This window comes from Pygocentrus nattereri, chromosome 6 (genome assembly GCF_015220715.1).
Source record: "Pygocentrus nattereri isolate fPygNat1 chromosome 6, fPygNat1.pri, whole genome shotgun sequence".
Lineage (NCBI taxonomy): Eukaryota > Metazoa > Chordata > Actinopteri > Characiformes > Serrasalmidae > Pygocentrus > Pygocentrus nattereri.
The window spans coordinates 11,720,313-11,743,793 of record NC_051216.1 but is presented as its reverse complement, the minus strand read 5'-3'; the positions used below and the strand labels follow the sequence as shown (position 1 = coordinate 11,743,793).

Here is a 23,481-nt window from a genome sequence, read left to right as displayed (position 1 = left end):
GTGATCAAAAACTCATTGTGTCAAGACGGTCGTGCTTTGGAAGTAATCCCACGGTACAGTACCACAATGTTTCCTTATAAAACGCTTTTTTTCCACTCCTTGTCCTGAACTGTACTGTACCCGTCTGTACCTCCCTAGCTTTGAGCTGAACACCACCATAACGGCCGCCCACCAGGACAGGATTATGCACATGTGCTTCAGCCCCTCCACAGAGACCACCATGCTGGTGACCACAGCCTGGGACAACCAGTTCAAAGTCTGGCTACTGGGACTAGACTCGGACACACAGAGTGAGTCCCACCCTACAGATTCTAATTTACACACCAGAGCTGGATTTTCCATTGTTATAAACGGAGTGTTCATATTGAGCTTTGCAATTAATCACATTAATTTAATTTGCAATTAATAACATTTGGTGCAGTTAATCATGATTAATTGCATGTGTCCTGTATATACCGAAGGCTATGTTAACATTACCAGGCTGAAGTGGCACAAATCTGATTTTTGCTCTAATGTGACTCAGATCTGATGATTTCAGGGCTGTGTGAACACGCAAATCTGATCTTTTCAAATCCGAGCTAAGCCACTTTCATATGTGGTCCTAGATCAGCTACATATCCTTGATGCGATGCTCAGATGGGAATTCATGCTTGTTGTGTTTTTTTTTTTTTTTTTTTTCGTGCACGTGCCATCATTCAGTGTTGCCATGGCAGCAGCGCCAAACAGAAGATGTAGGGAAAAGACACACATCTGACCCTTTTCACCTTTGACTCGATCTGATAATGAACAGCTGATCAGAGTTAATTATCTTCTCAGCAAAGCTCCTTCTGCTCGTTAGTTTCTGATGATTCTGGACGCGATTCATTCACACGACGTTACTGAGCAGGATGTGCACGTGGGTCATTTCAGGACGCCGGTTCGGTCACATTAATGGCAGATTTTAATCACTTACCTAAACGAGTGTGAACCATCATGTCAGAGAGATCGGATTTGAGCAATGAGGCTTGTAATATGAACGTAGCCAAAAGACATGTTGAACCAGAAGCTGGTTTTGTATGAGAGCACTATAGATGTGGATTCATTCATATGACTAATTCATAAGGTTAAACTAGGAAAATGCACCAACTACTGTAAAGCAAATAATGCTGTTAATTTTTCACATTATATGCCAGCCTTACACACTTTTTTTTTTTTCAAAGCAGGAGCAGCAATCACAACAAAAATAAGATGCTAACATTGATAACATATTCCAGTCCTTGCTTTAGATTTTGTTGTTTTCTCCCAAGTTAACAAACCAAATACAAAAATACAAGGGAACAAACCAAAAACCCCACACAATCCCCGTTTTGCATTTACAAAATCCGCTTGTGCCAAACAAAACATATCCATTAGCACCCACCCGTACAGAGACGCAAAGACAAACGCACCAGACATGACCAAAAGACACTCAGCCTTACACACTTAATGATGGTTCTTCAAGGATTTCTTTAGTAAAGAAAATGGTTCTGTTTAGAACCATGAGCAGTCCACGAACCTTTTGCATGATTAAAGTGTTCTTTGCATCGTGAAAGTGTTCATCGGAATGATGGAAAATGTGAGGAAGATGGTTCTATATAGAACCTTTTTTTTTTTTTAAACCACCAAAAAGGTTCTTCTTCTGTTACAAGCTGGAAATCATAACAATAGAGGAACCCTTTTTGGTGCTATATTAGAAGGTTCTTTGAGTGTTCATGGTTTCATATAGAACCATTTTCTTTAAAGAACCCTTAAAGGAGCAACCGTTTTAAGAGTGTAATTTACATAACATATGTTTTTTTTATTATATTAAATGCGATTTAAAGAAAAGAATTAGACGTGTAAACGGTACTGAAAACAAATTAAACGACAGGCTCATTTCTTTTCTTTCTTCAATGTTTACTGTTATATTTTTCCTTAGTTCATCTTTCTGTATTCATATTGCTCTTCTTGTGTTACTGTTTTGCTTCTCTGGTGTGAACCCTGGTTCCTCTCAGGGTGTCATCTTCTTGCTCTTAGGGAGTTTCTCCTTGCCACTTGCATCCTTGGCTTGCTCTGTTTGGGCCTGGACCCAGATTTTCTTGTAAAGTGTTTTTTTTTTTTTTTTTTATGGCAGCCTATTGAAAGAAGCACTATACAGATACATGTGAATAAATAGATAAATAGTGACACTTAATTAAATGTTCAGGCAATTTGGTTCAATTTTCCTGTCCACATTTTACCTTCATGCCTTGTGTAAGTCCATTTTGGCTCTTGTTCCATGGCTTTTGCTTGAAACTCAGGACTGCAGATCTACATGGCTTGCATTTAACGTTTTTGTGTGTACTTGAGGTTGTGGAAGCCCCTCCACAAGCTTCTTGTTACTTGCTCAAGCTTTCTCTGCTTTTCTCTATGCAAATGCAATCATGTGCATCTTCACAGAAGTACAAGTTGTGAAGCTATTGAGAAGCTGTTGATGGACTCCAGTGGAAAGGTTATTCTGCTGTGGAAGGTTTGGGAAATGTTGATTTGCATTAGCACAGACACAGAGACCTCTATCCAGTCCAAATTGGAGCAATCGCTTGTTCACTTCCCCCACTCCCTTCCTCTGAGAACAGCTTTAAACCAGTGATTAACAAAGCTGCTGTTTCTGAACGTCATGGTGCTTAGTTGTTCTCGTTTTGGCTACAAGCTAATAAATTGTAACTAAGCTTTAGTTATGAAGTGAGAGACGTGAATAAAGATAACGGCTCCAATCAAACTTATTCTTGGTAAAGTAGAAGCTAATAAGGCAAGTGAGACTGAGTTTAATTTCTCCAAAGTGGAATTGGGCCTGAACCCCCCCACCCCCCAAAAAAATACTGACCTCAGCCTTTTCTTGTTTTTAGAGGAGCACGCATCCTGGTCATGTGACTATGTGGGCAGCTACCATGGCCTGCAGCCCACTAACTGCTGTTTCTCCAGTGACGGCTCTCTTCTGGCTGTAAGTTTCAAGGAGGTGGTCACCATCTGGAGTTCAGATACATGGGAACTTCTGACCACGCTGTGCCAGCCCCCAGGGCCCATCAGGTGAGGCCTACAGCTCAAAAAAAACTGCTTTTGACAGTGCCACAACACAAGGGTTGGCACAAAATGCCACAGGCAATGTCAGAGCTTCCTATGAAGGTTGAAGCAACAGTTTGGCTGGAAACAAATTTGCACACCTCAAATATACTTGGTCATTCCACACGTTTAGTGTCTGAAGTTTGCTTCTTTAGTTTTGCACTGGGGCTATGAAGCTAATGAGTAAGCACCAAGTTAGCACTTTGCAGACTGCATTACCTCAATTATACACAGGCTGCGTAATTAAGTAGTCTCATGTAGTACATTCTGACACTGTATGATATTCTGTTATGTAAGATTAAAAGCAGGGCAGAATTCAGCCTCTGAGATGGCTGCTTACGTTTTAAGTCGTATCAGTGTTGTGTGTGTGTTTGCACATTTTTATAGATAATCTTGTCAAACAGTGTGAGAAACCACGTAAGCAAGTCTGTTTGAGCTTACTTAACAACGGAAGGTAGGCTGAGGTAAGCTGAATGAGGATTGTTTTATTTTTACCTTTAAAAAACAAAAAAAGTGTAGTTCTGTTGTGGAGCTTGCAACAGGAGAGTAAAAGAGCCACATGCAACGCCTGATCTAGGCATTCAGTTTACCTGGAGGCTATAATCTTTCATCAATCTTTCATGTTGGTCCATTAGTGTCATAGCTTCAGTGCAAAGCACGTTTTGTCTTGGAATGTGGATTGTGCAAATCTATTGAAATTGTGCACAAAAACATTACACTGATACAACTGTAGAAAGGTGGTAGCAGCCCCTTTGAATTTATGCAGGTTTTTATCTGTCTTAGAGAAAAATGTTACATATTACATTTACAGCATTTGGCAGATGCTCTTATCCAGAGCGACTTACAGTTCAATCATTTTTACACAGTTAGGCAGAGATAATGTTAGGAGTCTTGCCCAAGGACTCATATTGGTATAGTCTACAGTGCTTCCCCTAGACAGGGATTGAACCCCAGTCTACATAAGGAGAAGGCAGACTTGTTGCCCACAACACTATACCAACAAACATGTCTTCATAGCTTCAATATTACGTAAGCAGCTCTGTTGGAATCACTTAAACAGACACCGTTTCTGTGATTTTATGCATGCAGTTTATGCTAAACTGCTGGATGTAAACCATTTGTTAACATTAGCCTTGTAGCTTCAGTGCAAAATTAAAGATGTAAACCTGGGACTCCAAACATGTTTTGTCCTATAAACATCTTTTGGGGGTTGGAATGAGGATGTGGGACACTTGTGTAATTTTCTTTTTTTGGGTCAGATCATTGCTTTAAGATGATCTTAGCAATACAGTGCTCTGGCCCAGGCCACACAAGGTTGCTAGTTCTGTATTTGGGTTAAATTCCTGAAATGAAGCTGGCTGCCAGATCAGGATCAGAGTGCTTTGTGAAGCTGGCACAATGCACAGTTGGTTTACACATGAACACCGTAGGAACATGATGTAATATCTAGGCTTAATCTTTCGAGCCGTTTGTTAAATTGGGTCTTTTGAGGTCTCTAAATGGAATGTTTATCCATCACACCAATGAGAAATCCTTGGCAGTTTCCAGGAGAGTGCATTCTGTTGGAATTGGAAGTCATCAGGGTGTGATTTTCTGGATGCATTACAGTGTGCTGAATTTTGGGATTGTGCAATAAAATGAAACAGTGACTGCAGGGAAGATACAGTGCTAGGAGCAGTTATTTTCAGTCATTGGACCAACATAAGGGCAATAATCTCTGTTCCTGATTAGATTTTGCAGTAGGTCCTGATTCTGAAATATCAGCCCAGTCTGATTGGGTACATTTTGCTGACATCATGTTGAAATAAATAGGTGGCAGTAGAAAGTACATTTTAGATAGCGTGAGTAAGATCAAGCTTGCATGCCGTTAAGCCTTTTAGCGGATTTATCATAGTCTCCAGTCTCTAGCACTGTTCTGCTGTCTACAGAAATAATTAAATGTATTTATTAATGCAACAACATTGCCTTTTTTTTGCAATACATGAGTTGTTAAAGCTTTTGAATGTAACATAGCTAGAAATGATTGCATTTATTGTTTGATGATGGGGAAAGTAGTGTTCTAAAAACCTCCTTCTGCCAGCCAGGCTAATCTGGTGAAATATGTCGGGGAGTATGACTGGCTCTTGAGGCTGGGTGGGCTGGGATATGATGGGTCAGAAAGGCTGTTCTCTAATTGCCTTTATTCCCCAGGGAGCTTTGTTTCGGCCGGCTGAGCTGCTCCAAGTACCTGCTTGGCACCACTGCCAAAAACCTCTTCTGCTGGAACCTCCTCACCTGCTCATGTCAGTATCCACTTCAGTGGTTCCCAAACATTTACAGCCCTGCGTTTCCTCAATCATTACACGTCTTGCTGAGTTCTCCCCGCTCATTAATAATGTTAGGGATGCTGAGCACAGGCATGTAAAGGGAATAATTTGTAATCCCAAAAGCAGCAGCACAGGGTAGTGGTTAATGCGAGGGCTCATGCCTGTCTGTGGAAGTTTCGCAGCTGTAAAATAAACAGGGAATAACAATGTTCACGAGCATTTGCCATGGGCCACATACATGACCTCATCTGCTAAGCATTTAACAGCGCTAAAATGATTGTTTTTTATAACGGTAAATAAGACACTGACTTCACGCGCACAACCGCACATGATAAACTAATGTTGTATTTCCTGAATGTGTGGTGCGCTGAAGGAACTAGAGTGAAACATCTTTTCAAACGCAGCCTACAAATAATCATAAACATAAAGATAAAAAATAAAGATAAAACCTATTAGAGATGGGTTTGCCTTGTGCTGGATGTTATGAATATCACTCTCACTTATCACTCGTGCATATATGGCAGCATAGTCCGATTTTATTTCATTCAAATGCAGATTTTGCAAATGCTAATTACATTGCAGAGTTACGATGGCGTTCCCATGTAACTGTGCACTATTTAACACATTTCAAATGCAAAACATGCAGTTTGTGTTTTCATTTGTGTGAAATGGCTATAAAAATTTAATATGGAAAAGCAAATATGTTTTATTTTCATTGTTTTAACTGCAGGATTCTGACACTCAAGTGCAGTAACAGTCACCTATTTACAGTGGCATTTCTCCATTGTCCCTTTTCAGCTCTGCCAAAATTAAAACTGTGTTTGACTCTTGCGCTCAGTTGCACTTTCACGGTCACTAACACACTCCTGTCACTACTGAGGAACTTGAGTTTAGAGTGTCTTTTGAGGGGAAGCGAAGTAAAAAGTCTCAACTTTGCGCCAGTACCGCTATAGCTACACACTGAGAATACTGAGCAGCAATAAGCCGAGGATAAATATGTTGAAAGTGATTTTAATGTTGTGCTCTGATAATATAATTTGTGATTCTGACATGCCGATTTGTACAGGATAAAGGGTCTGTGTAATTACCCCAGATATCATCTCACTGACGTCAGTGTCATGTGACAGGTGCCACACTTTCAAACAGTAACAACACATTGTTAACAACAACACAGCTAAATGGAAATATGGACAAAAAGCAACACTGGATGAGGGTGAAGACTTGTATCAAATGCTGTGGATTTCAGTAGTCTTGTCATGAACTTGAGGATAAAAGCTTGGATCAAAGGCTTGGAGCTCCATTTAGCTGCTGTCTTCAGGCTGCTGCCTGGTTTTGTTGTTATATCACTATGACGTTGATTTGAGCAGGACTGCTATCACTGAGGGAGCTCAGAGTTCAGATCACTTCAGAATCATTACTTAGCAGACTTTTTAAAACTAGAAATAATGGCAGATTCACACTGGATTAAAATCACCAATCTAACAATCACTAAATTGACAGCACCCAGGTAAAACTAATCCAGCTCGCTTAAGACACAGCACATGTAAATGTAAGCAGTGTCATTCAGAAATCTGCCACTGGCTTTGTAAACTCAGCATTCAAACATCCACTCATATATTTCAGTGAGGCTCACTTGTTCAGGAGTTGTTAAGTGGACAGGAGGGATGGGAGAGACGTTTGTCTTTACGCAGTACCAGTTTGAGAGCCACCACACTACGTTGTGTTTATGCCATAGTCACAAAACTGACTTTGACCTGTTGTGCGTTCTCAGACAGTCACCTTTTAGTAATCAGTGTTGAACTGGGTTTTTGTGTTTTGACTGTTTTCTGTTTGTGTGCTTTGTTCCTGTATCCTTTATATTCACTGTTGACCAATTTCCTCATTTGCCTGTAGTGGAATGGAGCACACCGATGGATGTGTGCTTGCTGCGGTCAGACCCCCTGTCTGAAAACGTGGTAGCCTTTAGCCTCCACTCTGGAAACACTGACTGTAAGTATACATAGGATCAGTCTCCTTTCACTGTGAAATTTAAGCCGAGTGTGCTATGTTCATTCTCACTAATTTCCCAACCTCAGTCCTGAAGAACGCCTGTACTGTGCTATGCAATGTTTTCCCAGTGTCTCTGCACCTGTTCAAATTCAGGGAGAATTTACTGAATTGATTTGACCGAGTTTAATCAGGTGTGTTAGAGGTGGGAAAATGCTGAATGGTGCAATACAGGGCTGTTCTTGGCCTCGGAACAACTCGAATAAAAGTTTGTTCAAACAGAAAATTGCCGGTTTGTTTAACCTTTTGAGGTTACCAGCACAAGAATCATTAGCACACCAGCACTGTGTTCTAACTGCTGTGATGAAAACAATTCACCAAAGAAATGATATCCTGTACACGGGTGGACAGGATGGAGGCAGGCTGATATATTGTTCAGCAACAGCTGGCGTACAGTCTGATTTGGAAACCTACGAAGTGCACATGTGGTATGTGTTTCTGATAAAATGGCCAATGAGAGTATCAGTGTGATGCATAGTGATTGGATAGTGTAGTGGGAAACACCTCTGCCTTCTACACTGTAGACTGGGGTTCAATCCCCACCTGGGCAAACACCCTAAACTATACCAATAAGAGTCCTTGGGCAAGACTCCTAACACCACCTTGGCCTACCTGTGTAAAAATGATCAAATTGTAAGTCGCTCTGGATAAGAGCGTCAGCCAAATGCCATAAATAAATGAATGAAATGAGGCAGCCGGTGGTCGTTTATGTATTAAATGGCCCATATCCTACATTTGTCTTGCATTTTGTCTCCCCTGAGGTGCACTTGTGAAGTGTGTGGTTTAATGAACCCAAAACAGTCATTTATTCCTACATGACCATTATCAAACTCTTCTATTCCAAAAAAGTATGGATTTTTTTTCCCATGATACTCTTTAAGCACTTTGGCCAGGACAGAATATGCAAATGGAGTGTCAAAGTTATAGGATCCATAGCAGTCGTGCTAACAGGCTAATGTCCAGTAGCACAAGGAAAATTATATTTTTAAACATTAGTTAGCGCCTGTCTTTGTCACACTGTCCTCTTTCGTCCAAGTTAACTTACCAATTCAACACTCTTTTGGTACTAGTTTGCCTTACAACACCCTGCCTGTACCTCTCTGGCATATTTTAGACCAAAGCCTTCTCAGAACTACCATAAAACATTCATGCAGTCGTTGGCATCAGGCAGCACATTGGTGACTATTTGAAGTAATAACTTTCTGTTAAAGAGCTTTTACAAACATTTAACACTTCAGATGTCTGGTTCCTATCACCGTCACTGTATGCACTTTAAACACGGTTAGCTTCTCTTGGACAGAGCATTTCAAATAAAAGCACTTTGAATAATTTAGTTTACATAGTAACCATTAAAATGATGCAAAAATGTAGAAAATGGATTAAAGTCCTCCTGAAGTTGCTTAAATGTTTAAAAGTTGAACATAAACGTTGATGGAAAATGGCATTAACGCGGTCTCTTTCCTCTGGGCAGTGTTTGTTTTTAGACCCAGTGAGCCCCGGCCTCTGTTTACTCAGAAGGCCGTGTGTGGTGGAAAAGTGCAGCGCTGCGTCTTTTCTCCGAGGGAAGAGCCTCTGGACAGCTGTGATGAGAGATTCCAGTGGTTGAACAGATCCCGTCTTTACTTCCTCACAGAGCTAATGGTACCTGCTTAAGAATTAAGCACTGCCACACTCATGCCTGACCAGGCAAAATGCCACTCTTGACTTTTTTTTTTTTAAAAAAAAACCTTACATTCATATTATTACTGCTGTGGTATGTGCACTGTTGCTTGAGGTTGTCCTGTTCTGCTTAACCCTGTACAAATATGCCCTGACCTGTCTGGTGTTATTGACTTTTCCTTATTTTAAGGAGTTATTGACGTTTAGCACCAAAGCAGAGGATGAGAGAATATTGAACTCAAGGAAGCAGGTCAGTATGTGTTTTATCAGCGCTGTCCAAGCGTTTTGTTTCTCTGCTGATGAGTCCTGTGTATTAGGGGTGTGAATTTTAACTAACTTTGATATATTAGATTGTATGTAAGAGCTAATTGCAGGAAGGAAAAAAATAAAGGCAAAAGTAACAGACATTGGATGACATTTAATGTAGGGCTCTGTAGGCTCACTTTAAGGTGACCACATCGGTGCTGCACAAAAACTTAACAGCATGCAGAGAAATACATCCTACTTCCTGTTTTGACTTTTATTTGTCTGCAGAGTCATGGTAGATTGTCATGCTTAGTCTTGTTAAGGCTTAGGGAAAGCCACTCAAGCGCTGTGGACTACTGAATTCTAACTAGTTATCTTATTGAAGGCAGCACATGTTGCTGTATTTTGACTGGGTCTTCCTGCAGGAGCTCATGCTTATTGCCATTATGTGCTATTTCAGTTTTTCTGTCTAATAACAGATCTTTTCCTCTTAAGGGCAAAAAAGTGTTATGTTGATGAGTCTACCCACATGTTTTGCAGAGCTGTTTACTTTCCTCAAGTGTTTTGGAGGGAGTGGGTGCATTTTTTTCTGCTTTTTAATTCCATCACATTTGTGTTTGTATATGTTTTGAAAATGGAGATTCATCATCATCTTTTCTACTCAGTGGATGATGTACTAGCAGTTAGTTTGTCGGAGAAATATTTCCACTGTTTCTAGGCCTAGCAAACATCAGTTAGAGTAGGTAGCCTTGTTAGCACCAGAGCTGGATACGTTATCTCTGCCCTCTGTCATGTCTTTAACAAGAAGTCCTTGGCAGCGCTCTCACGCTCATGTACTTGTGTTTCATAACCGCAAAGTGTAATATAATTTCTTGCGTGCAAATATGAACAAAACTTACATTTTAAAGTTCTGTTAAAACCTAAAATGAACATTTCCGTCAATGGAATCTGTGTATTTTCTATTTTCTCTATCTTTCTGTGATCAAACGTAATGAATACCTGACCATTTCAGTATTGAAATAACAGCACCTTGAACAAGTAGCCGAGTCCTTGAGCGTCCCTGCTCTGAATACTGATGGGCCTACGGTGCTGAATTTAAGCTGTGAAAATGTGCTCTTTTACAGCTTCTGGTTGACGACAGCGTTGCTGTGACACCCTTCTACCTGTTGCTAGGCAAGCACAGGCAGCAGCAGGAGGAGAAGCAAAACTCTGGGGTCAGTCAGGCGGCTGACCGAGTTCAGCCACCTCAGGCATCTGTAGCCATTAAAGAGGTCAGTGAGCCCGATCATGTGATAGTATGGAAAGAGGATAAAATGTTTTGATGGTTTTATAAATATTTAAATATTTTTAGGGAGTGAATTAATTTAACTGTCATCTGAAATTTTTTAAACAATGGTGCACGTCTTCTTCCCGAGGCACAAATCTGAAGAATTTTTTTTCCAAAAACCAAAGTTTGTGCACCCCTTGTCAAATGTTCATGTTGCTTTTTTAAGTGAAAATAAGTTCACATCCTCTACAGAGAACACACTTCTGTATATCTTAATGCACACTTACTGTGTATTTGTTGAATTAAACATATTTCTTTTAAAATTTGCAGAAGAATGACATTTAACTTTGTTCCATGGAGAGGATGTGTTGACTTACTTTCATGTTTGAGGTCTTAAAGCTATTTTATACTGTATATGGTGAAGTTTTAATCATTAAAATCAGTATTTTGGTAATATGGGTCTACTGATTTTTAACAGTAGAAAATTAAAAATTGATTTGGAGTAATATGAAAATTACACATGCTAAAAAAAGTCAAATGTTGTAACTAAACTCAGCTCCATCACTTTAGACTAATCAGAAAACGTCTTGAGGCGTTTTTCTTTATGTACTCTTTGTAATAGTTTGACATGAATAGGTTGTGTACCTTGGTTTGATTTTCCTTGTCATGTTTTAATTATTTACCTTTATTTTTTTCTTTTGTTTTTATCGATTCACTTATCTTTCTTATCTATGTGCTTCCAGTTGCTGCACACCCCAGCGCATGTGCTTCCTGCAGCCTCGTTCCTGTGCTCAATGTTTGTCAATTCCCTCCTCATCTCTAACACTGGGAGCAGGTACGGCAGCTTACGTTTCTGCTGAACTTTGTGACTCATTGGCTTATTCTTTTAGTATCACTCCACCTGGTAGCCAGCTTTTTTTTTTTTACACTAAATGATTTACATTTTTTATGATGTGGTCATCCGTTTACTTATTTTGTACTGATCATGGCCACTTTCTGTGGCCTTTGTGCTTCCTGTTTTGACTTCCTTTTATTTGACTGTTGACTCATGGTAGAGTGTCTTGCTGAGTCATGATAAGGCAAATTCCACAGGCGTTGAGTATTGAATTGTTACTACTTACTACTTATAGAAGGCGACACGTCTAAAATGTGGTATTCAGTATATTGACTGAGTGAGTCTGCCTGCAGGAAGTCGTGCTTGTAGTCATTGTCATATTTCAGTTTTTCTGCTAACTGCACACACTGACTTTTGCACAGTCACTATTTGCAAGACTGTTTTTTGCAAGATTATTTCCCATCATGCACCTGGTAGAAACTTACAAGAAGAGAAACCCTTTTCCTTTCCACTCTGTAGTGGTACAAATGGGCAGATATGTTGGCTGGGCATGTAAAGACCTGGGGCTCAGAGCAGTTCACTGTAGAATGATATATTCTGGCATTTTATCACCCAGTTTTTAAATTAACCTGTAAATGTGCAGTTATTTATTAGTAGTATTATTTATTTATTTATTATTTAAAATTAAGCTTCACATAGCAACAAAACATGTAGCGATTCAACATTGTTTATGGGTGTTTCGAACTAAACCATAAAAAACAAACAAAGTAAGAAACCACTAACAGAGAGCATAAAAATGGAATAAAAACATTGAAACATTGAACGCAATTCATAAAGTCCTCTGTGCATTTCATTACATTACTGTTACAGGCTCTGTGAACTTGAAATATTAAAGCAGCCAGTTTGCATTTTAGTTTAATATTATTGTTTTAAAGTGGAGCAGATTTGCCTTTTTTAGAGATTTCAGGCTCTGACACAAATTTTCTATCTCTCTTGCTCTCACGTGCCCCCCTGGCACATCGTTGTTTGTGTGAGCTGACACTTAAAACTTATGATAATATTAAACACGGTTGATTTTATCGCAGCGTCAGGGCAAGAAAAAGACTGAAGACAGCCACCCTGACCACACAAAACAATAAAGATTATGCAAGCGCGCCCTTGGAAATCTGCTGCAGTGAAATCTCTTGAAAAGCTGTTTGGTGTAAGGCCAGCATAACGGACCTCTTCCTCTTAAGCACTTGCACTGCAGTCCTACTAGAAATAATATTGAGTGCAGTGTAAAAATGAAGTTTCACGTTTTGATGAGTCTGCCCACAGAAGGTCATGCATGTTTTGCAGAGCTGTTTCCTTTTATTTATTTTTCTCAAGGTTGCTCACAAACGGACAGTTTCTTTTGAGATCCCTTTTCAGTGTTGGAGGATAGAATAAGGGGGGGTGAGGTTTTTTTGCATGACATTTTTAGTTTTTATATATTTTATAAGGTCTTGGAAGCCTTATAAGGTCAGCCTCCTATCTCCCGAAGATTTATCTGTTTTGTTCTCACTAACGTTTGTCATGTTTCCCCCAGAGAAGGGAAGGAGCCCGCAGAACAGGTTGAAGAAAGTGAGAAAGAGGAAGATGATTCAGAGGAAGAGATGGAAACGCATGACTATGAACAGGAAGTTCGTACACAGGGCTCAGTGGAAGAGGCGCCACCACTGCTGTCCAAAGCGGAAGAAAAAGAACTGCGGAGAGTGCGAAAGACTGACTTCAGCTGGGTCACAAACCTGGCCAGCTCTTAGCCATGACCCTGTCCACACAGACACACCATCACCAATGTCCACGGCTCCAATGGAATTAAAAATATGTAGGAGTTTCTCCTGTTGGGATCCACAAATGAGTTAACAAAGATGTAGATTGAGCTGAGAATTATTGTATATTCTTACTTTTATATCAGCAAAGCCTTTAGAATGATAACACCCCTGAGTGAAACACACTGTATGTCCAAAAGTGTCCAGGCACCACTTCTAATTAGTGAATTTAGCTACTCTAAGGTGTGCTCACAACTAACACTGCCATTCAGTTAGGCACACTGTCTGTATTCTCCATAAAAAAAAAAAACGTTGACCAATAGAATAGAACTTTCTGGCGCAGCTGCGGATGAGGCTAAGCCTAATGTCCAGTGCCAGGCATTACCTAAAGAGCTAAAAAGCCCCCCAGCATTGGGCTGTTGGGACAGTGTAACTGCATTCTCTGGAATGATGGAGCTCCATCTAGTTCCTTTGGTATGCGTTGGAGTTTTGTTTATGATCTAGAATCGAGGATCCAGCATCAGTACCTGACCTCCCTAATGCTATTGAGGGTAAATGCAATCAAATCTTTGCAACAGTGTTCCAACATTGAGTGCAAGGCTTTCCCAGAAGAGTACAGGCCGTTACTGCCTCAATGTGGAAACAAGCTCTCTAATGATCCCTGTAGAAGAAGCGCTGGATGAAGAGCTGTCTTCAAACTTTTGGATATATAATGTATAATAAGAGCATTTGCAATTCTCTCCATTCTCTGTTGGTAAAGAGTGATTGCCACCTTTCCTGACACACAATCCTTGACCGCACTCTGCTTCAGGACAGGTGTGGAATGCAAGGACTTTGGTTTGGTGCATGTTGATTGCAACAATCTGTATTTTCTGTTTTGGTTTTTTTTTTTTTTTTTTTTTTTTTTTTTTTTTTTATTGTTTCTTTTTATGTCAAAGTACCTGGAGAGTAAGAAGGCAGCTCTCAGGCTTGAGACTTGATATTAGTTGCCAATTTTTGTGTTACTATGTCAGAACATCAAACATGTATCAGTTGTAATTTATAAAGTAAAATTTGGACAAAAATGTTGTTGGTTCTTGTGAAACACCCCCCCCCCCCCCCCCCCCCCCAAAAAAAAAAAAAAAAAACCCTCACTGGGTGAAGGGGTGGGGTGGGTTGGGAGGGGTAGGGTGTGACTTCTGTCTTGGCATTTCTATTCCCTTTCTCAACAGGTTTTACAGGTTCAAAGTCCAAGATGGTCAGACAGTGTCTGAACTGGGTCAGATACCTTTTCTCATATTGATGTGCCTTTTGCCATGTTTTTCCCCCTTCCATAGTTGCCATTGTTTCAAACTACAAAGGAGTGAATTTTGTCACCTCTTTCCCAAATCCTTGGTTACATGTCATGCGCTATATGATCCCTACTGAGCCCACTGTTGTTGTTGTTTTCCGGGCTCCAGCCACCAATGGTCTAAGGCACCTCTGCGATTTGAACCCAAGCAAAAGAAAGCAGTGTTGCACCTATTTGCCTTTTTTTACATTTACAGCATTTAGCAGACGCTCTTATCCAGAGCGACTTACAAGAAGTGCTTTGTCAATCTAGAGAGAGTATCTTTTTTGGCCTTTGATATTACAAATCTTGCACTTTGGGTACCCTTGGTCCAAAGCTAGGGCTCTGTTCAGAAATTTAAATGCTTTTTGACCCTCAACAGATCCAGCCAGGGCCCTGTTTGCCTTGGTTTGATTCACCGGATGAAATGATCAAGCAAAGACTAGAGCTTTAAGACCCCCTTCCAAGCCCACTTCCAACCAGTTATGGCCCACAGCACAGCTGTGATATGAACCCAAGCAATAGAAAGCAATTCTACACAGTAAAGTAATGCTTTTGTTTGGTGCATCCTCAGGAGTGCACTGGGTTCATCTTGAACCGTCTGTGAACTCCGTCCCAGAAAGATGGGGATGGAAGCTGAGTCAGTGCCCACTTTGACTGAATCCCCCACTGTTTCAAAGGCAATTTGAGGAAAAAACGTTTAGCTTTGAGTCAGAGGATGGTCTATTTGTGAATCCCTGTTTGTAGAGAGCTGAGTTTAACCTGTTAGTGGAAGGCGGTTTCCTAGAAAGTTCTACCCATCTATCATTACCACTTTAAACAGCCTCAAAGGTCAAAGATCCTGATATTTCAGTTCCTGCTCTTGACAAAAGATCAGGTGGTAATCTCCGGTTTGCAGTGCGTATGCTTTCCTGGTTCATTTTAATGTGTAATGTAATATGACAGTTTTATGGACACATTAGTTTTCAATTTCTCCATGTGATGAACTTAATGGAGTTGAATGGAGACTGTATCTTATCTCTTACCCACATTTATGTCAGGCTGAAGTTTATGTGACTGGACTTCAGCCTGACTTTGTTCTTACATACCAGCAGTTCTTCCACTGCTTCTGCGCACAGCTGCAGGAGGCCTAAAGGAAGGTAGTTCCTTGCTGCTGGTGTTCTTTAAAGGGCCGATATCATATGGAAATGAGTTTTCCTTACTTTTTTGGAATGAGTTTGATGTTTCAAAACATACTTTAAAGTTTCAAAATATGACTGCTATTTGAAGAAGGCACACTATATGGCAGTCGATCAGAACAGAGGTTATTTACATGCACAGTAGTAACTATGTTTAAAGTGGATCATGGATTTAAATAAACAGACTAACAGTGCAGGATTTGGGCCTTTTAAAGCTTGGTGAGGATTGCAAAAGTTACCTGCTGGATTGCATGTAAAACGCATTCGTCGAAATTTGTTGTTTTAGGCGTAAACGTCACATCAGCCATGTAGATTTGAAGAGCTTTAATTTGAGGAAGAAGAGGGTGAGGAGGGGCCCTGCAGCCAGGAGAGATCTCTGAAGAGTCCTCCTAACAAGCAGCATTTCAAGGTTTTTTTATTCAGCCAATCAACTGAGCTTTCAGTAAACCTGTTCTTTAGATGGGCAGATTGAAGGTGTGCAGTGGTTTCCTAGAGATCATTCAGTCAGGGATGTTCCCTGATTTTACATTTCTCCTCTTTCTACAGCAGCAAACTGCTCTGATTGGGAAGCCACAGATTTTATTCCCATTTTTTTTTTGTTTCATAAAAGTACAGCTTGACTTGTTATTGAACATTTGTGAACGTTGACATTTCAGATTTAAATGACCCTTCAGAAATATATGTATTTCACTTGTGAAGTGAAAACCACATGTCTACAAGTAAGCACTTTTTAAATTTATTTTAAAACATGCTCGTGATTTCCCATGTGGTCACACATTGTTTCACATTTGATAACACATTTTTAACATGTGGTGTCTACCAAAACCACGTGTTCTCTTCACATGTGAATGTGAAATTCCTGTGACTTTTCTGTGATGGGAAGTGAAGGTAAAGGTAAAAAACAAAGCACAGTCATGTGAGTTAAGTTAATGAACGTTAAGTTCATTCTCACATGTATGATTCCTTTCTTCAGTGGTTTTTCAATCATGTGCAAATAGTTAATGTCTGTAAAGTATCATTATTTGTGACCAAGACTGTCAGCACCTGTTTGGTTTTTCTAAACAAAGTGAATGCATTTTGAACCCGTGAGAGCTGAGAGAGCTTCTACCAATTACGATCAGCAATGTGTCAGCAAAGAAACCTTATTTGCCAGTACAGGCCTTTCAGCAGACAGAGCATAAAGTGACCTCCATTAATATTTACTGCTAATGAGGGGTTTCAAAAGATGTCTAGAAGTGCTCGTGCCAAACTCACACAATTCGTACTGTAAAAATGTGTCATCTTTGTTTAAAATATTTGCTCCTCTTTGATTTGGCTGTTTCACTTAATGTAAGGTCAGTGGTCACCAGTAATCGATCAGTCTGTCATAAAGTAGTCCAGTTTTCGTGTTTGCCTAGTGTTAAGTACAATTTTTGATGGCGAAGTCTTGCTGATTTTTTTTTTGCCTTGTCTTTATTTATATGACTTTTAAAAGGCAAGTAATCCAAAATTAAACAAAAGTAATCAGATTGCGTTCATTTTTTAGATGTTTTAACCGTTAAATAGTCTGAAACGGTACACATTCTGAAAGTAACCGTCTCAGCCCTGCTTATTAATGCAGCTGAGGTACCACAGAGCAAAGTAGTTCATAAATGGCCAAGGCTGGCTTGTCTAAAATGTGGCCTGCAGGTCAGAAGGTTACCTTAACCCAATCCTCCTCATCCACTGACAGACCAAAATAGCTTTATGCTGAATATAAATTACAAAATTCTTATTTTTGTTATATTTGAGTAACAAAATATACTGTATTGCACACAAAAAGGAAGGAGTCCATATGGTTCTGTTCATCAGGCCATAGAGGAACCACTTTTGGTTCCCTAAAGATCTTCTCTATGGACGGTACTTTGGAGAACCATTTTTGTAAATGAGATACAAGCGTGAAGAATCTGCACATAAAGTGAATGTTCTAGGACAAACGCTTAAATAGGTTTAGAACAGGCCTTTGGTTCTCTTTCTGGCAGGGAGAGAGAGAGAGATTTATAGCAGCAGCTGGCCGACTCTGGCTATTTGAACGGCAGTGGTGAAAAAACAAAAAGGGCACCTACTGCACGACATGGGACTCCATGGTGCTACAGGGCAGGAGTGGAATGCAAGAACTGTGGTTTGGCTTATGTGGATTTCAACATGGTCTTTTCTGTTTTTTGTTGTTGTTTGCTTTCACCTCAAAGTACCTGGAGACAGGATGAGTAAGAAGGGAGCTCTCGGGCTTGAGACTTGATATTTGAACCACAAAAGTTGGCGACTCTGTCAGAACATCAAATGTGTCAACTGTAATTCATAAAGGAATTTTTGGACAAAAATGTGTTGGTTCTTGCAAATCCCCCCACCTCCTGTTCACCCCTCACATGTTATCGCTCAACAAAAAAAAGGGAAAAAGAGAAGTGTGACTTAGCATTTCTATTCCCTTTCTCAGCAGGTTTTACTAACATTTATTTGACAAACACACATTCTGACGTCTGAACGTTTAAGAAGGGGTGTGGCTAAAACTGAAAACTTAAATGGATGGGAGAGAAGGTAGTTTTTAACAAGAATGAGTAACGGCACTTTAAACTGTGTCATCATGGCAACAATTTAATTCGTCTTTTACTATCAAATACAGTTAACCTAACAGAACCCAACCATGTCTAGATTACATCAACATGCTAGTTAGATATTGGCCTCACTTATCGGCCCCTTGCAAAAATGCAGAAAAGACTTGTTAGCAGCCATGCAGTGTGCTTTGAGTGTGAGCAGGGTTTGAGAGATAAACTCAAAATCTTATCAAATGGCACTCACTTTGGGAAACCCTGTCCTAGAGGACACTGCATCTCATTTTCTCCATTGGGAGAATGTTTATTTCTCCATTGCAGGGCTTCATTGTGTATTTTTTGCCTTTAAGAAGGCACTGAGTTCTTTTCATCAGAAAGTTATGTTTATCTCTTTGTGAGGGCACCTATAAGTTAAGTTATACTTTATTAATCCCACAAACAGGGAACTTCCATCTCTGCATTTAACCCATCCGTGAAGTGAAACACACCACACACACACCACACACAAGGGGCAGTGAGCACTTGCCCAGAGTGGCATGCAGATCCTCATTAAAACAAGTTTTTGAATTTCCTTGCTCTAGAGGACGTGTCAACATATGGCATGAAACTCAATCCTTTTTTCCCCTTAGCCTTTTAGAGGAAGTGCCAATATGACACCTCCTTTTGTTTTCGCCACTCATTTTTCAGCCAGTCTCTACAACATTTAATGTGTTAAAATGTAAACCTTCGCAGCTGTAAAGGTTGAGGAATTCTTAGACGCTCCCTAATCAAGTTCTATGTAACCCAGCAGAGCCGTGTAGAAACAGCCCGATGGACCGTGTTTCCCCGCTATTGAGGCCGCGGAGCCTCTCGATAGTTCCCGGATGTTAGCAGCAAGTAATCGAGCGGTTGCGATGCCCTTTTAGCGAATAAAACGATTAAAGAATCAGTTTGTACACAATCAGCGCATCTGAATCAAATTAACATGTATATCAAAGCATGTTAGTGGATTATCCCCGATTAAAATAGTAGATTTAGGGAACATTAACAGATTAGGCTAGGACACTGAGTAAAGTTAGCAACCCGTAATGTTAGCCATAAACAGCCTAGTAACGGAATTCCCTGCTGTCAATGTCGTTTAATCCACCGATGTTGAATATGATCAAAAAGGGCTTCTAAAGGTGATTCCTCGCGTGATGGGTGGGAGTTGAACAGGTTAGTTAAATATGAGCTTGTGGAGGTGGAGGAGCTGACGGAAGAGCCATTTCCGTGATGCGTCACCGTAAATATGGACTTTCAGGAGTGAACAAATATGAGACTTAACCCTACGGATTGGGTGTTTGCAGGCTTTGGGATTCTGTTGACTATGATCAACGATGAACACATAGGCAGCATCACTAGAACGGCTTTTCTACACCTTCGCAACATTGCCAAGATCAGACATGCCCTGTCCTTGCGTGACGCAGAAACACTGGTACACGCCTTTATTACTTCTAGGCTAGACTACTGTAACGCCCTACTGTCAGGATGTACGAGCAGGAGTCTAAGCAAACTTCAACTAGTCCAAAACGCCGCAGCCAGGGTCCTCACTAAAACTAGAAAATTTGATCATATCAGTCCAGTGCTATCATCACTTCATTGGCTGCCTGTTAAATTCAGTATTGATTATAAAATCCTTTTATTGACGTATAAAGCCCTACATGGTCTCGCTCCTGAGTACCTGCAAGACCTTATTTCCCATTATGAGCCATCACGACTACTCAGATCACAGAGTGCTGGCTTATTAATAGTTCCTAGAATTCCTAAGGCTGCAGCTGGGGGAAGAGCTTTTTCTTATAAAGCCCCCAAACTCTGGAATGATCTTCCAGAAATTGTTCGGGACTCAGACACAGTCTCAATCTTTAAGACTAGGCTGAAAACTCACTTGTTCAGTTTAGCTTTTGGTAGGTAATGTCCCCCCTTAGATAAAGGCAGCAGATCCAGGGGTCCATGGACACAGGGAATTATAGTAAACTGAGACGCTGGTGCTGTCGTCCCGCTGCTTGCACGTGGTCACTCAAGTTTGTGGACAGTGGAGCGGAGGGATGCCAAACTGTTTCAGAGTGCTGCCGTGTCTGTGTGTCCTTCTGGTTCTCTCCTTTTAGCTAAGCTGTCATGGTCAGATCTGCCGGAGTCATTAGCCACACTCTGTAAATGTTCACATTCCCTGTTGTACGTGCAAACAGACAGAATAAAACAAATTCCATCTCTCTGCTTTTTTCCGAGTATACAACTGCCCACACGTCCAGCCGGACACTGAAGGACGACTGAATGTTGAGCCCTCCTGCTACCCACTTCAGACCAGCTGCCCACGCCCCAGCTACCACCACCTACCTTGGACTAATGTTTTCATAGACTCCTAGTTATTCCTACTACTAATACTACTGTTATTAATATTAGTAGCATAATCACTTGTAGGTAGTTTGACCAGAGGAGGATGGGTCCCCCCTGGTGAGCCTGGTTCCTCCCAAGGTTTCTTCCTCAGTTCTGAGGGAGTTTTTCCTTGCCACTGTTGCCCCTGGCTTGCCCGCCGGGGGGTTTTACATTCTTGTTAAAACTTTGTCGTTTCTGGAATTCTGTGAAGCTGCTTTGTGACAACATCCGTTGTGAAAAGCACTATACAAATAAATTTGATTTGATTTGATATTATCTGTGCATCATGTTGCAGTTTAGTTGACTTTGGACTGATGGTCTGAAGAACCACAGGGGGGTTCAACTCAGCCTAAAGACTCCCTACACTAAGACAGCCCCCAGCCTGCACCCTGAGTCTCAACTCCCTGGGCCTGCAATTCTTTATGTGTTTCTTATTTTTAAGAAGCACATCATTAAGCTTCCTGGTGGTGTGGCTTTTGTTTGTGAAACGTATGCAACGTTACGTTGTTGTTGAAATCTTCAGTGATGGTATGTAATGTAGTAATTGCTCCTGCTGACTTGAGCAGGCAGTTTTTTCTCCCCTGTTTCAGTGGAGAAACCAAACATTTCTACTCCTCTCCATGCAGCAGAGCAAACCATGCTGGGGCCTATGTGCAAGGACACCATGGAGAAAAGGGCACAGACAAACTGCCTGCCAGGCTATTCATGTGTGAGTTAGTTAGCTTTATTTAATCAATCCATTGCAGTAAATGTGTGCATAGTAAAAAGACAAGATACATAAACTATGTTTATATGCGGACATATATACACTCACCGGTCACTTTATTAGGTTCAATTGCTTGTTAACACAAATAGATAATCAGCCAATCACGTGGCCACAACTCAATGAGTTCAGGCATGTAGAGGTGGTCAAGACAAGGAAGAAAGGGGATTTAAGGGACTTCGAACGTGACGTGGTTGTTGGAGCCAGACGGGCTGGTCTGAGTATTTCAGAAACTGCTGATCTACTGGGATTTTCACACACAACCATCTCTAGGGTTTACAGAGAACGGTCAGAAAAAGAGAAAATATCCAGTGAGCGGTCAGTTGTGTGGACGAAAATGCCTCATTGATGTGAGAGGTCAGAGGAGAATGGGCAGACTGGTTCGAGATGATAGAAAGGCAACAGGAACTCTAATAACCAAAAAAATCTCTGAGGAATGTTTCCAACACCTTGTTGAAAGTGTGCCATGAAGAATTAAGGCAGTTCTGAAGGCAAAAGGGGGTCCAACCTTTCACTAGCAAGGTGTACCTAATAAAGTGGCCAGTGAGTGTAAATAGATGTGTTTTATTGTCCCGTCCTGTCTGGATGTGATGTGTTATATATTTCATATGCAACCCAAATTTCTTTGGCTCCTTCTCCTTCTGTCCTTTCTGAAGGTCATAAAGTTTACAGTAGATATCAAGTCAGCCTTGGGATTGCTGAAACAACCATTAATTAAATATGTGTTAATGTTAAAAAATTAATCTGATCTCAATTTTGAAACATTTCTTCCCTTCCCCTCCAAGTATATCAGTAAAAATGATGGATATGACTTATCTTAACTACCATAGATGTTTAAGTGCATGATATCTATAATATTAAAAACTCAAAGCAATAAACAACAAAAACACACTCTGAAACCATGTTGACGTTAACCCAACATGTTAATAAGGCAGGTATATAGTTAGCTGTTTAATCCTTAAATATCAGCGATTCTTACTTTTAAATATATTGTTGTAACTACACACACAAGTTGGTTTTCTATATAAATATTGTAAATCAATTCATTTATTGACTTCTAAATACCAAAAGACTCGGTTCTGTTGTGCGCTACGTGAATCACGTGCCCATCAAGCGTTTTGAACTTCCGTTGACGTGACTCTACATGGCTCCACAGCAACTCCAACATCTTGGTTGTCGTCATGCCAGCAGCAGAGACGACCGTGATTGATCGGTGGGTTTTTAATCTCCAGCTATGGCTAATAAGATAATGTCAAAAAATCGCATTTGGTGTGCCGATTTTTAAAAAGTATAAGCTAATTAATTAATAAGCTGCATTACCTGATAATGTGTGTACTTGCATGATCAGCTAAACCAAATTAAGATTAAATTAGAATTTTTTTAGTCTACTGAGAAAGACCATTAGAAGCCAGTAGCATTAAAATCTAATGGTTATGCTTTCTAATGGGAATTGGCTTTATGGTTTCCAATAGAGATCACTAGTTTCCTGTAGAAAACTTTTAGGTCCCATTAGGAAACCATCAAATGCATTTATAATCAGCCACTTGTTACCTGTTAAACCATTAGAATCGTTTACACTGTGATATCAACCCATTAAAAACCAGAACACCTTAGAAAACCATCAGGAATCAAATAAAATCATCATAAAATATGTTACATAATTTCTTCATATATTGTTTTGTGTTTCTGGCCCCCAATACAAACTCTATGCACCCTTGGTTCAAAGCTGGGCCGCTTTACAGAATTTGCAGCACGTTATGACCATTAACATGTCCAGGTCCCTCTTTGCCTTGGCTTAATTTGCTGTCTTACATAAGCAAGCGCAGATTAAAGCCAGTCCATTAATCAAGCCAGTTTCAAAAGGTTTCAGCGAATGACCAGCGCAGGAATGTGACCCCACACAATGACTGTTGGGACCATGCCAGGAAGCTTCTCTTGCTCTCTGATAAGCCTGCTCATACGGCTCTTTACTCCTCACTAAACCACATCCCTCTTATTTTTTCCTGCAGAAACCACAGAGAAGTGACA

At 40.4% G+C, this 23,481-nt stretch overlaps 1 protein-coding gene across 1 annotated transcript in view; it reads left to right on the top strand.

Moving 5' to 3' along the window:
• wdr75 (WD repeat domain 75) overlaps positions 1–13,598 on the top strand; it is a 33,816-nt gene extending 20,218 nt beyond the window's left edge. Inside the window, exons 13-21 of the mRNA XM_017713503.2 lie at positions 139–290; positions 2,883–3,063; positions 5,287–5,378; positions 7,296–7,391; positions 8,920–9,089; positions 9,298–9,357; positions 10,478–10,624; positions 11,364–11,455; positions 13,023–13,598. Coding sequence (XP_017568992.1) covers positions 139–290; positions 2,883–3,063; positions 5,287–5,378; positions 7,296–7,391; positions 8,920–9,089; positions 9,298–9,357; positions 10,478–10,624; positions 11,364–11,455; positions 13,023–13,236 — 1,204 coding nt within the window. The 3' untranslated portion in view covers positions 13,237–13,598. The remainder of the gene's footprint in view (positions 1–138; positions 291–2,882; positions 3,064–5,286; positions 5,379–7,295; positions 7,392–8,919; positions 9,090–9,297; positions 9,358–10,477; positions 10,625–11,363; positions 11,456–13,022) is intronic.
• The last annotated feature ends 9,883 nt before the right edge of the window (positions 13,599–23,481 follow it).